General features: G+C 31.6%; 2 protein-coding genes across 4 annotated transcripts; both read right to left on the bottom strand.

Annotated features, from left to right (window-relative positions):
• Window positions 1–9,731: 9,731 nt before the first annotated feature.
• LOC109797747 (uncharacterized) lies at window positions 9,732–10,914 on the bottom strand. Its single transcript, XM_029270932.2, has one exon. It carries the CDS (start codon window positions 10,763–10,765, stop codon window positions 10,004–10,006), a length of 762 nt encoding a protein of 253 aa, XP_029126765.1. The 5' UTR covers window positions 10,766–10,914; the 3' UTR covers window positions 9,732–10,003.
• A 2,849-nt stretch (window positions 10,915–13,763) lies between these two features.
• Window positions 13,764–18,142, bottom strand: QQT1 (P-loop containing nucleoside triphosphate hydrolases superfamily protein). Of its 3 annotated transcripts, none has more exons than XM_083077414.1 (12): window positions 17,984–18,142; window positions 17,134–17,254; window positions 16,971–17,015; window positions 16,792–16,871; window positions 16,423–16,497; window positions 16,190–16,293; window positions 15,954–16,110; window positions 15,761–15,848; window positions 14,853–14,925; window positions 14,642–14,773; window positions 14,257–14,326; window positions 13,764–14,123 (listed from the first exon to the last, which is right to left on the bottom strand). In XM_083077414.1, exons 2-11 carry the CDS (start codon window positions 17,223–17,225, stop codon window positions 14,267–14,269), a joined length of 906 nt encoding a protein of 301 aa, XP_082933540.1. In that variant the 5' UTR covers window positions 17,226–17,254; window positions 17,984–18,142; the 3' UTR covers window positions 13,764–14,123; window positions 14,257–14,266. The 3 variants fall into 3 exon arrangements, with proteins under 3 accessions (XP_082933540.1, XP_082933538.1, XP_082933539.1); XM_083077412.1 differs by having other exon boundaries at window positions 14,228–14,326; XM_083077413.1 differs by having other exon boundaries at window positions 14,228–14,326; window positions 17,981–18,132.
• Window positions 18,143–18,150: the final 8 nt, after the last annotated feature.

Raw genomic sequence — 18,150 nt, forward strand, 5'->3', positions numbered from 1 at the left:
TATTAATATTACTATTAACAATAATTTAACAAGAAAACCCCTATGTGTTTTGCATCTTCTATCAATATCCCTTGTGCCATTCCACGTGTCACCCACTCATTCGTTATAACAACGCACGGCTGTTTAATTACCTGTATTAATTCAAGAGAAAAAACAATACTGTATATTGTATGATATTAACATATTATTTAAGGAAAAATACATTCTTTTACAATGCTATCTAACATTTTTTTTGACAGCATGCTTATGCTATCTGATATTTAGAGAGAGAAAAAAATATAGGTAGGATATGTAATACTTTTCATTTACATTTTAATTATTTGTCTAAATATATCCCCCCTATAAAAGTGGCCAAATACTTTTTGTTGACAGAACCAAATATATATTATTTTTAATACCAAATATTTGCTATTTTTTTTACTAAGTATTCTTTTAATTAATTCTCCGATTAACCACTTGTTAATTCAGTAAAAAATTAAATTAACTCTGTTTAATTGATAGTTAATACGTAGTATCTACTATATTGACAATAAATTATATTTGGTGGAGGTATAAGATAAGGACCCTAACGCATTAATTTTAGTTGGAATTGTAGATTGTTCTGATATGTTGTCCTTCATAAAATTTGGCATGCATGAGAATGATTATCTTGAGTAAGCAGCTGTACTAAAAACTCTTGATTGTTCAGGACTTTCATAATTTTTAACTTATTTCAATATCATATTTATGGCACAAACTCATATAGTAACTACTTATTGAATGTTCAATTAAATTATTTACCAAACACATGTAAAACTCTCAACGATATGCTGCTGGTACATATATTGGTGGTTATTTGTTCATGACATTAGCTCAATTTACTATAACAAAATAATTTTGTAATTGACAATAAAAATTAGTGTAAAATTTTTTATTAATATTTTTACATTAATCATTATATGCAATGTCGATAAAATATCTACAAGTAATTATTTAGTATACTGATAAATTTTTTTATAATGATTAAAAAAAATATATAAGTTTTTGTGTCATTTTTTACTGACATTTAATATTTTTTATTATTACTACTAAAAGTTAAAAAAATTATTTATAACTTATATACTCTTTAATACTTATATATTTTTTAATTTTCTTATTTTTAGTCAATGAGACTTGATTTTTTCTAATACAACCCCTTAAATTTAGTATTATTGAGCTTGGTAATGATAAGTGACCTGATACCAACTTAAAATAGTGAATTATGAATCTAATTCAATCTTACAAAATCAACTTGTAGGAGTTAGTATCCACTTATATATTCTTTAATTATCTTATCTTTAATCGATGTGAGACTTAAATTTTTTCTAATAAATAATTATTATTAATAGTAAATTTTAATGTAATGTATACATTATTAATGACTATTATATATATTAATTATTAATATTTTTTTATAAAATACAAATAATTAATTTATTATCATTAAATAATTATGATTAATAATAAATTTTGTTGTAGTGATTATAGATAATTAAACTACTCTCGATACTTTTATCAGAAATTTTGCTAAATTATATTTTTGCCTTAAAATTGTAGTAACTTTTCCTTCTTTAAATTTAATTTTCCGATATATCCATGTCATCCTATGTTAAGTAAACAACGAAAAAGGAAGAATATCGGAGATTAATAAGATTTTAATTTATTAAATCTTAAGGAATTATGAAAATCAATGTCCTCTTTACAAATGTTTATCAGTATTTATATTAAAATAATATTTGATTCATAAAAGAATTATATTTTACAAATGCAGCTAATTTTTAATTGTCAATATCGAGAAATTACATACATTATATATATATATATATATATATATATATATATATATATATATATATATATATAAAAGAGATAAATATAAACAATACTATATAAACTCAACAAGCTGCAATCCATTGACAGTCTTGCTGACTTTTGCACAGGGTAAGATACACTTTACTCGAATGCAAGATCAATGCTGTACTTATTTATTTATTTATTATTATTATGTAATTTGCAATGAGAACGAGATTATATTTTCTAGAAATTATCACCACTATCTTGGAACGGATTAAGGTAGAAGCGATGATAAAGATAAAAAAAAAAATAATATATTAAATGATGTAAAAGAAAAAGAAAGTGATGTGAAAAAAATGATCGTGTATATAATTTTTAAATCTTTTTATTTTTAAATTTTTAAATAATAATAAACAATATAAAAAATTAATTACTCTTATAAGTTCAAGAATTGTACAATTTAGAGACTCTAATATTTAATGACTAGGTATAATAGATGTTAGTTTAACATTAATAATTTTTAAATATTTATAAATAAATATAAAGATATAAAATGTCTTTGATGTCACCGATTAAAAAGAAAAAATGTATCAATACAAATTATAAGATATCACGTTTTCTACAAAGCTTCTAGATTTATGGTACAAAGGACGGGTTGTTGAATTCGGACCGCTAGGAATAAATAAGCATTATTTTCTTGAATCAGCAAAGTTGATTAATTAATGTAAAAAAATATATAAAACTATATGAATACAAGAGTTTAATTTTTTACGATGCGCTATCACGACCAATGAATTTATTTCTTAATTATAAGACCTATTATATAAGTGTTTTGTAATTAAATTTAGGTTTGAATATATTTTTAGTTTTAAGATAAATTTATTTTAAGTCTCTCATATTTAAAATTATTATTTTTAATTTTTATAATTTTTAAAAATTTTATTTTAGTCTTTCAAGTCACTAAAAACATATTTAAAAATAATAATTTGAGAAAATTATGCAATATCAATTAAGTTTAATATGATACTTTTACAGATAAAGATACCGGTAAAAAAAATTTATGTTACAATATTTGACATATTTTTTAACAGAATTTTAATATAGAGATTAAAACAAAATTTTTTGAAATTACAAGATAAAATATATCAATTTTAAATTTGAGAACCTAAAAATAAATTTACCTTAAGAGAAAAACATATTTAAACTTTAAATTTAATTGTAAACAAAAAAAATTGTTAAATGAAATTAATAAGGAGTTAGATTCTTACGTTCCCAAATGAAGAAAAGAAAAATAAAGCAAAGCACTTTGGAAAAATTTTAAATACAAAACATTATGTATATACACATCAACTAGAATATAATTAAAGAATTAAAAATACATATATATATCAGATAGGAACTTTAGCTGTGTTGCTTAAATTCTTTCCCTAACCTAACTCGGTTGGTAGAGAGTTGGTTGGATGTTAAAGGAAATTAGTGTATGTCATGCGTCACCGATAGCACTCGAATAATTGAAAGTGAGAGACCACACTGCTACGATCTAATGTTAAATAATTTTTTTTACAATATATTTGAACCACAGATCCTATTTAGCATAATTATATATTTAGGCCTTAAATTCTCAGTTAAGTGAAAACAATACTTACCGGATGTCATATGATAGTTGGTAAAGAACTGATGGTTTTGTTTTATTAATAAGCTCGTATATCTCATTTAAAATACATAAATTAATGCATTCACAACTATACTTTAACTTAATTAAGAATTTTTTTGTCAAACAAGTATTTTATCATAATAAATTTAGTAATTAATTAAAGATAAATAATATGAGACCAATGAAATAAGTTTACATAAACATAGGGAAATAAAATATTATTGAAAAAATATTTTTTATTGTATATTTATAGAGACATTATAAAGTGAAATTGCTGTGTGTTTGATTAATTCGATCGATTGGGTTTGATGGGGAGAGTTGGAGGAAGATGCAATGCATCAGCGATGTCAAACATGGCTTTCTCGAATGTTCTTTAATCATCCCCAAATTTTTCCAATGGAAATACCTTCTCTTGGTATCGGAAAATGAATTCGGAGGCACTCGAAATACAGAGGTGCTTTAAATCCTAGGTGATTGGAAAATGGCAAAGAAGTTTCAGAGGAAGGACACGAAGACACTTTTCGTGAAACTCTCGAAATCATTGTACCAGGAAGGACACGAAGACACTTTTCGAGAAACTCTTGAAATTATTGAACTAGGAAGGACGCTGCTCAAGAGAAAGGCTCACAGCCTCGCAACCTCTCAAAGTACAAGAAAAATCAGGAAACACTCGAGTAGTATATTTTTCGTTGGTTTCTCGAAATCCCAAGAATCCGGACATACACGAACACACTTTGCAACCTCTCGGAATGAAGAACTTAAAGGAGACACGATTTAAGAGCGGTTGAAGTAAATCATGGGATAAGTGTCAAAGGCTGCAGAACGATTTGGGGAAGTTAATGAGCAGTTCCAAGATTTATCCAAAGACGTTCCCGGGAATAAGCCACGAGGTCGAGGTGGAAGTTTAGAACGGTTATGCACTTCCGGGGCACGTCAGAAACAATTACTTTTCCCAAATCTTTGTCTATAAATTAAACGAGCCATGCTCGTAGCAGGAGGTCGAAAATCTAATTCCCATAATACCTCACATGCACTCCGCAGCCTGTGCATAAGGCATACTGTGCGTACGAGACAGCTTTGGGTACGATTTCTCGACCACCTTTCTTTTTCCTTTTTTAGGAGTAGCATAGCATAGCGTAGCATAACATAATCTAGTCTAGTGTAGTGTAGTCATTCTAAACACGTTTCGTTATCCTTACGAATTGTAATTCTGTTACCATTTAATGAAAACTCTATTTCTTACTTGTACGATTTTATTTTTTTCACTGAAAGTCTTCAATTCTGTCATGTCACGAACACGCATAAATTAAAACGTGAAATCGTGCTAGTTCGAATAAAAAGGATCCCTAAAACGAAATCCACCGTAAACAAATTGGCACGCCCGGTGGGACTCGTTTGGTGAACTTCATTGAACTAATTGAACTAGTTTTGTGTGTGCTTCTATTTTTATGAGACTTAGAAGTGGGACAACTATGTCTACATCCAGCAGAAGAGATGCGCTTAATGAAGAACAGGGTAATGGAGAAAATCGGAATACAAATCAAGAAAATGTGCCAAATGAAGCCAAGGGGGCAATGTCTCCACCTCCTGTAAATATTTCGAACTCCGCGGGATTTCTGAATGCGTCACAAGAAATGGTGAACGCTACCCGCGAACATCCATGGGGAATGCCTCCGAATTGGAGAAGTACCCAGCCCATAAGCGTAGAAATGCCAATACCATATTCTGGGCACAATCCTCAAATGCAAATATCATCATATGGGTATAATGCAGTCCCAAATGGGATGAGCTTTATCATGCACGATCCTCACCAGCATGTTGGCACAAGCCAAGAAGGGTCATTGGTTCGACAAAGTAATTATATACCCACGGGGTATAAGTAATGAAGCCATGATAGCCCTTCGACAACAAATGGATCATAGTAACCACGATATGGTAAATTTGTTGTCTACACAAATGCACAACATACTCACACCCCTATACGAGCTGATGAGCAAAATAGGAGATAAAATTAATGATAATCGACTCTCGAGAGATACGAGTGTAAATCTGAACGGCCTCGAAAATCCAACCATCAATGAGATGAATATTCGAGAAATTAGAAATCGTATCAATCTCAATCAAGGGGGACCTCTGAGAAATGTCGAGGAAATTTTGGATCATATAGTCGAGAAGGTACTGAATAAGCACGGATTTGAAACGGGGCGAAATGAGCACCCTTACTTTGTATCTGCCTTTCCTGACTATATTACCCAATCTGAGCTACCAAGGGGGATGAAAGTCCCGAAATTCTCAAAATTCGCAGGAGAGTTAGGTGAATCCACCGTAGAACACATAGCCAGATATCTAGTCGAGTGTGAAGACCTAGTGGGTAATGAATATTTGAAAATGAAATATTTTCCAAGTTCACTAACCAAACATGCTTTTACGTGGTTTACGACTTTGTCATCTAATTCGATTATTACTTGGGCACAATTGGAAAGGAGTTTCCACGAAAACTTTTTTCGAGAGGAAATCAAGGTGAGCATAGTTGATTTGATGAATATGAAGAGGCAACATCATGAGACATTGGACGAATATTTGAATAGATTTAGGAAATTAAAGTCTCGATGTTACACGAATATTCCTGAGCATGAGTTGGTAAAAATTGCCGCCACTGGGTTAGATTTTTCGATTCGAAAGAAACTTATAAATGAACAATTGAGAGATATGGCTCAACTAGCAGAGAAAGTGAGACGAATTGAACAAATTCGAGCAGAGAAAGAAAGGTTGAGATAATTGACAAGTTTGTTCGAAGAGAAAAAGTAGCATATTTAGACAATATGGACGTTAACGATGATAATTTCGAATCTCTAAATGAAGAAATGGAAGTGAACTTAGCCGAATTGCAACCTGGGCCAACCTATCAATGCCAATTATTAAAACCTGGGAAAAATGATATAGAGGCCGGATCAAATAGAAAATATAGTTTCGATAAAAGTCGATAGAATATTCGATATTTCCCTGAAAGATAAGCAAATCATACTTCCAGAAAATCATAAAATTCCTCCTTTTAAACAAAAAAAAAAAATTTATCACAACACAACATGTATGGTCATTGGACTAACAATTGTGTACGTTTCAGGGATATGGTCGAGAAAGCGATTACTGATGGTCGCTTGGCTTTCGAGGAGAAGAAAATGAAAATTGATACTGATCCATTCGCTACACAAGCAAGATATGTGGAACCTCTCTCTATGGGGATCAATGTAATGTGCTTGAAATCGATATGGCTGACCTGGTTGCGAATGAAGAGGAAGTTGTCGAACTTATTACGGATGAAAAAACTGGAAGAGCTCTTAGATGAGTTCGCGAAAGAGCAGGAACCTATGTATCCGAAAGAGAGGGACAATTTGCTCGATTTTCTTTCGAGGAAGAAAGATGATGATCGGGAAGTTATGCTTTATCCAAGATGTAGCGTTATGTTTGACAGATCAGCAGCTAATAAGGCTTTCGAGGAGTCTGAAATCATGAAATTATAAAGCTAAGAAGGCTCGAGGAAAATCGAAAGTCAACAATACCTCAGGACGTTCAGGAGAAGTTGATTCACGAATTTCGATAACATCCCGAGAAAATGGAGCAGCTGGTACGAAAAGGAGAAATTCAGAATTAAAAGATGTCAGGGGCATTTAATTCTCCCGAAGAGTACAACGCTCTAGGGTCTTATCAGAGAAAGAGAGTTGAGGCGTTGAAAAACATTCTTTCTCAGTTACTTCGAAACAAATGTTTTTCAGGGGGGCATTTGTTGGTACCGGAAAATGAATTCGGAGGCACTCGAAATACAGAGGTGCTTTAAATCCTAGGTGATCGGAAAATGGCAAAGAAGTTTCTGAGGAAGGACACGAAGACACTTTTCGTGAAACTCTCGAAATCATTGTACCAGGAAGGACACGAAGACACTTTTCGAGAAACTCTCGAAATCATTGTACCAGGAAGGACACGAAGACACTTTTCGAGAAACTCTCGAAATTATTGAACTAGGAAGGACGCTGCTCAAGAGAAAGGCTCACAGCCTCGCAACCTCTCAAAGTACAAGAAAAATTAGGAAACACTCGAGTAGTATATTTTTTGTTGGTTACTCGAAATCCCAAGAATCCGAACATACACGAACACACTTCGCAACCTCTCGGAATGAAGAACTTAAAGGAGACACGATTTAAGAGCGGTTGAAGTAAATCATGGGATAAGTGTCAAAGGCTGCAGAACGGTTTGGGGAAGTTAATGAGCAGTTCCAAGAGTTATCCAAAGACGTGCCCGGGAATAAGCCACGAGGTCGAGGTGGAAGTTTAGAACGGTTATGCACTTCCGGAGCACGTCAGAAACAGTTACCTTTCCCAAATCGTTGTCTATAAATTAAACGAGCCATGCTCGTAGCAGGAGGTCGAAAATCTAATTCCCACAATACCTCACATGCACTCCGCAGCCTGTGCATAAGGCATACTGTGCGTACGAGACAGCTTTGGGTACGATTTCTCGACCACCTTTCTTTTTCCTTTTTTAGGAGTAGAATAGCATAGCGTAGCATAGCATAATCTAGTCTAGTGTAGTGTAGTCATTCTAAACACGTTTCGTTATCCTTACGAATTGTAATTCTATTACCATTTAATGAAAACTCTATTTCTTACTTGTACGATTTTATTTTTTTCACTGAAAGTCTTCAATTCTGTCATGTCACGAACACGCATAAATTAAAACGTGAAATCGTGCTAGTTCGAATAAAAAGGATCCATAAAACGAAATCCATCGTAAACACCTTCATAGATGATATGGAAAATAATCAACATCAACGTCATAGCCAAGAATGATTTAACGGAATATAGCGGAGTGAAAGAATCCAGAAATTTAATTGAAAATTAAGAACTATAAGGATTATCTTAAATCTTTTTAAAATTCATTTTATCGTGTTCTTTTTTAAAATTCATCTTACGTGTGAACTGAAATGGTTAAAGTCTATCTTCTTTTGCCTTGATGTATGATATGTTCATCCAATTATATAGTAACTCTGCATATCGCAGTGAATCCCTTATTCCAAAAACGAACAAAACATATATCGAGATAAATTGTCATTTTGTTTGGAATGAAATTCAAGTAAGAAACATAGTCACATCTTATATCTGTATAGATCATCAATTGGTTGACATTTTTACCAAAATCCTTTGTAAATCACAATTTCAGTTATTATTTTACAAGTTAGACATTTAAAATCTTCATACTCTAACTTAAAGAGGAGTATTAGTGACAGAGTAATATACATATAAGATATTTTAGTTGTTAATATCTTTTAATATGCATAAATTATATTTAGACGGTTAATATCTTTTGACATATATTTAGGATATTTGTTATGTATAACTTCTTGATTAGTTTGTTGATTTACGGTCTAATTATTTTTCTAATTTGTAGTTAGCTTTCATAACAATATAATTAAGTTTACTAATTAACTTAATTCTTTTTTATATATAATGGAGGGACAATAACTGTCTATAATAACATACAAAAATACAGAAAATCGTTTTCTTCACTAAAATTTTTATTCATATCTTGACATTTATTGAGGCATTATGAAGAGTGAAATTGTTGTGTTTCATTAATTTGATTGGGTTTGATGGGGAAGAGTTGGAGGAAGATGCAATTCATCAGCGACGTCAAACATGGCTTTCTCGAATGATGTTCGATCATCCCCAAATTTTTCCAGTGAAAAACGTCATACTAGCTGTTACCTTCATAGATGATATGGAAAATAATCAACATCACACGTCATAGCCAAGAATGATTTCACGGAATATATATAGCGGAGTGAAGAATCCAGAAATTTAATTGAAAATTAAGAACTATAAGGATTATCTTAAATCTTTCTAAAATCGTAAGAATTTAATTTATAAAAAATAAAAACTAACGAAACTATGGGAACTCGTGGATTTTAACCTAGGTTGTACAAAATGCGTAGGCTCTGTTAAATTTACATGCATATGAACTTCTAATCCAAAAAAAAAAAAATGGTGTTTAACTAGTTCAATAGAGCAAAAACTTCTCATCATTTTTTTAAAATCACAATAATACAATATAGTCTGAACTTAAAATCTTATATAATTTTTTTTATAACTAGATTATCTTTAATGGTTCAAACTGCTCATCAACTAAAACTATATAAAAATATGTTATTGAGATACATAGTTCTATATAATTTTAAAATTTTAATAAACTATTAGCGCTTCTGAGTACGGCATTGTTTAGTTGAGATTGGATGGATCTTTGACTTTAAAGAACCTTACAAAAACATAATGTGCATCTATAGTTTCTCCTAACTATTCCACAATTTACACTGGCAAAATGCCAACAAGAGAAGGATTGAAGTTTCAACCTGTCTCAAGAACATGACCAAGAAAAAAGTAGACATGCATATTTACACAAGGAAAAACCCTATTCCCAACCCATAAATTGGAAATAGAAGAAGAAACCCAAAAAATAAAAGAACGAATTATATAAAATAATGGATCGTCACCAGCTTTTCTGGTGGCCATGCTTCCCTGATCTCTTGCCAATATTATTATTATAAGCCTTGGAATCACCACTTGTTGGAGAAGCTAACTCTTCACGAGGATTCTTCATTTCATTCAACCACCCCCTCACATAATCCTTCTTCTTCGAATTCATAATCGATTTCCTTGCTTTTGAGCTATTATATTTATATTCACTCAACATGGGGACCAAATACCACACGACACATGTGCAAAGTGTTGCAACGGATCTCCCAAACACGGTCAAGAAAACCAAAATCAGTATCACAACCACAGGCACGTAGAAAGATGGCCACTTGAACATGTTCCAAGAAAAGCCAAAAATAAAATCCTTCTTATGATGATGTGATTCCAACGACCTTGGTTGTTGCTTCCTTTCTTCAACGGTTGCTTCTTCAGCAGATTTCTCCAACTGCTCCGAGAAAGATTGCAAGTGTCTCACCCCGAGTTCTTCGCTCTTGTGTTTCTTCTGATCCTTGTTTTTCACCTTCACCACGATGGGAACGAAATCATCGTTGCTAGAATACGCAAACCGAACCAAAGATATCTCGTGAGGACTCATCTGTGAGTAAACCTTTTGCCTTCTCTCGTCAAGATCAGCCAAAAGTGCAGAAAACTTGTCCAACCCTCGATTGGAGTAAGGGTTTTTGTTATCTTTTCTTTTTGACTTCTTGGGGCTTGAACATGGTACACCATCTTCTTCATGGTGACGAAAAGTGCCACAAACAAAAGGCTTCAGCATATGGAAACAAGTTAGAACAACTAAGATGGGTTTTGGTTTTGGTTTAAGATTATAGTGAAACACAAGGTGTGACTTGAGCACAAATATATATTTATTCGTTGAGGGAAAAGATAACTTGACTAGATCCAATCAAATAATCAAACCGGGCACGCCTTAGGGTCAAAACAAATTAATGTTTGAAATTTAATCATGCAAGAGTTTCCAATGTGGCTATGTTTATATCTTTGACTTTTTCGAGAGAAAGAGTTACATCACTGCTTAGATGATTCTTTTCGGACCATGTCACCAAATATTTTAAGATGAGGATGCGTGGAAAAATAAGTGTGTGGGTTATAAATTATAGACAACTTGTTGCTTGGGGACGAGGGTTTTCATTCATTAATCCATTAAGTTGAACAGGTCTGCGTCATTCATTATTTATAAATAATAAATTCTACGGTGCTGTCAGTACTATATTAAGCGTATCTTCTAGAAAATAAAACTATTTTTCATGGAATTTCATAAATTTTGTTGTAATTTCAAAATAAAACTATTTTTCATGGAAAAATGGAACAAAAACAAACTGCTTTAGTCTTCTATATATATATATATATATATATATATATATATTTATAAAATTCTACATTAATACTACTTTAGTTCTTTTTTAATACACAAATTGAAATGTAATAAATATTTCTGTGTTTTATAACATGGTTTTGAAGTCCCATATTATATACCCTTTTTATTTTTACTCCATTATAGATACATATTAGTTGTAAATCTGTGAACTAATTAAAATTTAGGTAGAAAGTAATGTTATAATGACAAAAATAATGTAATTAATATTTTTTAAATTTTGAAAATGACAAATAAATAAAAATAAAATTCTTCTAAAAATTCAACAATTAAAAAAGAATGAAGTAATAGGACCGGTAGCAACATACACAAAGTATGATTTGAATCATTGACCTTACTTAAGCGTGGATTAACCCCTACCGCTAAATCCCTGACTAATATCCATGTAATATACCACTAATCTAAGCAACTTAATTCGTTATTCATTACAATTAAGTCTATTGAATTTGATTAAAACCAACAATTATTTCAAGAACCACTAGTTTGGTCCAATTGTAAGGATTGCTAATGAAAAAAAATATACAGATGATTCTAAATTGGATAGTCGTTATTATAATTCTTACTGATAAAAAAAATTAATTTAAGTTTCAATCAATAACTAATGTTACATCAAGTCTAGTTTACACACGTGTATATAATAAATAAATACAATCACATTTCAGTGAACTCTTGAATTTAAAAGGAATTAAATTTTAATTATGGACTGAATTTTTTTAACGGAAATACCATAGAGTTAAACTTTTTAAAGTTATAGTTATGACAGTCAAACTTTTTAATGGTAAAGCATCAAAATCAAGTACATCAATTATTTAAATTTTGTAAACAATTAAAAAAATACGTTTTTCGTGTATTGTGTTTCGTAGAAATGTATTTCCTAAAATCTGGAGTGGAAGTGAAATTGGCGGAAAACAAAGTAATATTTCTCTTAGCATGGACAAAAAAGAACAACTTTTCATGTATTTTTTTTGTTCGTCCCTGGAGTATTCACCGCCGACAGCAGTGACTAATCTCCTTGCTACGTTGGAGGCACCTCAAAGGATGGGATAGCTGGCCCCAAGATTTAACGCGACTGCATACACAAGGCAGGATTCAAATCCCCTGACCTTGCTTAAGCGTGGATACAACCTTTCATGTATGGACAATATGTTTTTATCTTTTTAAGGATGAATTAAAAATTGATATATATATATATATATATATATATTAATTTCAGTAGTTCACGTGCATACACGTGTCTTCGGTGTTGGACTGTGGGTTTGACGATAGCGAAGTCTTCCTTCTCTTTTATGTAAGAAAAACATTTTATGTAAAATAAAAAATTAAAATTGAAAGTGTCTTCAAATTAACTTATAAAATCAATTAAAATAACATATTTATTTATTTAATAATGTGAGTTAGATAATCGGATGCAAATAAAATGATCTTTAAATTAAAGAGTAAAAAAATAATTTCAAGTAAATTAATTAAAAAAAGAATAAGAAAAAAGAATTTATTAAGTATCTCAATTAATTTATAAAAATAAGCCCGCGTAGCAAATAAAATTATTTTGGTCAAATTAATTTATAAACTAGTAAAAAGAGGTTATAAACTTTTTTTAAAATATATTATCAAACACACTCTTGAATAACAATCATAAATTAAAAACTGATATAAACTGAACTTTAATCTAAAGAGAGACTGGGTGATTAAAAGAAAAAAAGTTGTGTTTTCATCAATTTTTTCGGATAAAAATTCGAAGTAAATTATATATACAGGGGGTTGAAAACTGGTATAGTTGGAAAAAAAATTCTCAAACCCTTAGAAAATTCAATGAATTGAAATTTTCTCTTATATAGGTTGAAAACTAACACGCTAATCATTTGACATGTTCAATGTCAGAACACCAAACATTTTCTTATTTTACATGCTTAAAGAAACAAGGTGCTCTGAAGCATCTCAGCATTTTCATGACAGTCAACTGCATAATTTTAAGTTTTTAACATATGTTCTTATTAACTTCTATTCACGACTTCTGATGGAAGACGTGTGCATAATATAGCACAATAAATTCACGCGGCATTTCAACTATATGCTGCCATTTCAAAAGTGAAAAGATGCTAATAAACTTGCATTTTATTCTTAAAATTATAAGAAATTACTCTAAGCCTCATTGTTTTCAAAGAAAACGAAGGGAACAAAAGAAATTTCAACGGAACATTCCTCTATACAATTTTAATAGAATTATCAAAATATCCTTAACTATATGTTTTTTGTTTCCTTTCACTTTCTACCCAACTAAATGAGTAAATATAAATTTTCATCTTTCTTTCCTTTCATTACAAAACAACCTAAATTCGTTTTATTTCTTCTTTCGTTTTTCTTTCCTAAACCAAACGTATCATTGGTCACAAACTTTACAAAATGCCATTCACTTTAATCGAATAAATAGATATTACTTGGTTCCCAAACACAACTCTCTATCAAAGCGAAAACATCTCCGCTTGATGCTTAACTTAACATGAATCAACTTCAACGAACAAACAAAGATCTCATTCGGAACTCCAAGATGTAGGATTGTAATTATAATATAGTACAAAGTCAGCCCAAAACTGGAAATTGACTTTTTGGCTGTTGGAGAAGCCTGAATTAGCTAATATCATGAAACTAACTAGTAGATCCCCTGCTTCAATTATGTTTTCATGATCTTCACTACTATAAGGACGAAAATCCAAACTCTCACAATAAATGACCTGTGCAATATCTGCAACGGGAGTCACAAGCTATAAGTAGACTTCACCATGGTTTCACAAATCACAATAAAACGAAATCAATTTAACAGTGAATGAAGAAAGTAAAATTACTCACCAAGGTGTCATTCTCTTTCAATTATTTACCTTTTACCCATTATTCATTATCATCAATATTTTCATCATCCTTCATGTACTTCTCTTGCACTGCTGCAACTGTAGATTCCTGAGTTAAGGGAAGCTCAGAATTCAATCAAGCCTTTGACCAGGAAAATGTTAAAAGGAAATCATGCAAAATAATTGGTACATGCATGATTATCAGAACACTATTTAAGACTACAGCATTAGCAAGCTCAAAAATCAAATTAATACTTAAAAACTATTGTAAAGCAATGAAACACTATATGCATGTAAAGCAATGAACAATGATTGTTATGCAATGCAATAGTGCAAGTAATGAGACATTGATTACGTTCTATAGTAAATCATCCCAAGATATCAGAATAGTCACATGAGAAAAGAAAAAAGGATATCTATAATAATCCCAATCAACAGGACCAATTGCAATCTTGCTAAATTCAACTGCACTTGCATCCATGCCAGCAAATATATACCCATTGCTTTTGTCTATAAGCTTCACTAAATTCCCTACACTTTCTTTGTCCTGGAAAAAGAAATTCCAACTTAGGATTCCAAACATTTGACACAGGCACATGAAAAAAAACTGGGCATATTTGGTGTACCTGAATATCCAAGGTTGTAAAACTCACAAGACTGAAGTTTTCAATAACTTCACAAAGTTCCTTTGTGAGCTTTCTGCAAATATAATTATGAAAAATACTTCTGAGAATAATAACAAATGTCTATCATAAGGATGAATTGGAGAACAGATGAAGTAATCAACCAGAAAGAGTTAATAACCATGATGTATACCAACAAAACCAATGTTTTAAATCCTGCATAGTGGCAAGCCCCCAAAAAGCTAGTGAGAAAGCATCTAGAAGTATAGCACTATTATATATATATATATATATATATACATATCATAACAAAACAATTTCCATCTGATCCCCATCCACAACATTTTACTTCACCCTAAACATCAACCATAGAATTTGATCATCCACCCACATAGGCATATTTCAACATCTGGACAGATTAGATAATAGCACTATAAACAGTTCAAGTGAGGCAAATTAACAACTGATCAAATCACTCTACATTTTTTTTCTTTTTTTTATAAACAAAATTGCTGCACATTTGTTGTTATAATAGCTACAACCGATGGTGCACCCTCACGAGAAATCATAAAATCCAACTTTATGTGTGTGAATATTCATTTCATATTTTAGACTAGCATCTCCCCATCGAGGAGGAAGCTGTTGACAGCACTAAAAGTTACAATCAATGTTATCTTTATTCCTTAGTCTGATGGGTATAAAGAACCTATTAAAAACAATGCAACTTCGCAACAATTCAATATGGCATTAATGACCAGGGTAGACAAGATAAATAGCAAAATACAATGTGGAATTCACATCTTAAGAAAGTAAAACAGTTAAAAAGTATTAACAGAAGTACAAAACATTAAAATACTCTTAGAATCAAAAGCATGGTTAGCAGGCAGGAATCACCATATAGAACATCACACCTGTACTTAGCAGAGCGAGGATCCTGATCAAGATGGTATTGTAAATATTTCAAATCTTGCACGTCTGTATAGAAATCAAGGTTAAATGCTGCAACAATCCAATCATAAAGTCAGCATAAAAGTCTGTCACTCTAACCAGCATAAACTAAAATACATCTAACCCCTGACATCTAAAAATAAGTAATTACCATACCTAGCCTTCCATAGCTCTCAATTAAATCAATTTTTGACAAGACATTTATGTGAGGGAGCTCCAGATGTAGCATTGTGGACAAGGATAAAAGCAATGCACTAATATACTTCCCAGGGTCACTGCAAAGATGGGCATCAATCAAATGCATCGCAGTTAACTGCATATAATGAAAATATTCATGAGTTTTTAAAATAACATGGTTTGACATCAGCAAGATGTAAAGAACAGAACTATACCCTTAGGTTCAATTTCTTTATGAGTTTCAAGATGACATTCTTGGCATTTGAATGAAGAAAAAATAGTTCCACTTGGCCAGGAAAATCAAAGAGTAGGTAGTGATCTGTAATGTTAATACAATTGTCAGGTTACTAGTTTGTACTTTATATAACTAATATAAAGATAATTTGGAACTTATAGTTTGATTATTTAGCCTGTACATCTACAAATTATGGCATAATAATGCACTGACCTTTCAAAAGAGGTTCCAGTTTTGCTTGCAACCAGTCAATATTTTTCTCTAGATAATCCATACAATACACAAGACCTGCTTGTACAATACAGGAGAAGCTTGAGAGTATGTACACGTTAAGGCACAGATACCTTATAAAAGCTGGTGTAGCACATTCATGGCCCCTTTTACAACCATTGATTTGCATACAGTGTAATTTGTTATATTTCTAGTCATACACATTGAAATCTAGAAAACCATCACCCCATGCCTACACTTTCAGCAGCCCAGTACCACTGTACTATATGTGAACAGTGAAGTTAAAACACAAAATTCATAAAATAAATAAAAACTTTTTTAAAAAAAAAAAAAAAAAAAGGAACAGCTTACCCCCATTTGGACCAAGCGAATGTTCCACCATTACATCACTTAGTTTCACAAGATCCTCAATGTTCACAGCACATTCATAGCTATATTATTTGTTAGGGGAAATCATACCAGTTGAACTATACAAATAAAACGTTAAAGTTTTGAAAACGAGTGTCTAAAAGAAGTAGAGGGAAGGATACGGTAATGAATCATTAGCAGGATCCAAATTGATAACAGCAACCTTCCTACATTTCCAAAAACAACATATGTAAGGCAATTACAATACCCAAATTAGTAGAAAACCTACAATTGACAGAATAAAAACATATTCTATTTTATCTCCCTTTAGAGAGTGAAGCTCACCTTCCAATTAGACTGAGAAACTGAGACATGCCATTGCAATAAGTTGTTTTGCCAGAGCCAGGAGGACCAACTACTACTTGCCCAAACACCATTTTCCTTCCTTCCTTTGCGTACTGTTTCCCTACATGATAATCAGTAAAATTAAACCTTATGAAATGACAAAACAAAATTTGATCAACTAATTTAAACCAACAGCTCGGCATTTTATCAGACAATCCATGTGCAACCAAGTAAAAACTACAGGATGCAACTAAAATAATAAATCAGCATAATTACACCAGAAAACCAGTAGCAGAAATCGTAAGCACTAATATGGATATCTATCTCTATCTGCAAACCTCCTACAGACAACAGATGTAAAAACCAACAACTCTTTAAAAAATTATCCTATGGCAGTAATAAGCTATCCAAATTGTTCATCTTAATCAAAAAAAAAATTGTGGACTAAGACAGCACCACCTATGACTCAAACAACTATATTTCGATAGAACCTTCACAACCCATGATAATAATAGATTAAAATGAACAAAACGAAGTGGTGCGTGCTGCACTCCCGACACGTTATTTGATAAAGCACCTGTACCTATACCTATCGGTGTTTAATGCTAATGCCAAAGCTAAATCCCCATTCCTCAGCCATTTATTTTTTCACATTTCAACTACGGAATCGTGTTAAATCGAGTTTATATTAAGGCAATCACTGAAAATAGTTCATACAACATAAAGAGGAAAAAAATAATTAAAACAGAAATTATGGATAAGAGTGGGATTTGGCTCCAATTGATCAACGGAAAACATAAACTACGTGACTGCATATCCAATTTCAAAATTCGCAAATGTTAACAACAACCTTGCCTACTAGACAAACGAGGAACAGCAATGGACTCGCGTTTACGAGCCAACGACAATTAGGGTAGCAAAAGCAAATCAAAAACAAAAATGCGCTTCTAGAGTTCTGGTGCTACACTTCTACCATACTGGGTCTGGGTCCCTAATAAAAAGCCCAATAACTCAAAT

This window comes from Cajanus cajan, chromosome 6, assembly GCF_000230855.2.
Source record: "Cajanus cajan strain Asha chromosome 6, NIPB_CcT2T_4, whole genome shotgun sequence".
In the NCBI taxonomy this organism is placed as follows: Eukaryota; Viridiplantae; Streptophyta; class Magnoliopsida; order Fabales; family Fabaceae; genus Cajanus; species Cajanus cajan.

Bases quoted from the DNA above. Each gene is read 5' to 3' on its own strand.
- LOC109797747 (XM_029270932.2), bottom strand. From the start codon at position 10,765: ATGCTGAAGCCTTTTGTTTGTGGCACTTTTCGTCACCATGAAGAAGAT.
- QQT1 (XM_083077414.1), bottom strand. From the start codon at position 17,225: ATGGTGTTTGGGCAAGTAGTAGTTGGTCCTCCTGGCTCTGGCAAAACA. The intron at 16,872-16,970 runs GTATCCTTCCCT...CAAATAATATAG, and splicing joins CCTGCTAATGATTCATTACC to CTATGAATGTGCTGTGAACA. The intron at 14,327-14,641 runs TATCCTTTTTTC...CAGGAATCTACA, and splicing joins TTGATTGGGATTATTATAGA to GTTGCAGCAGTGCAAGAGAA.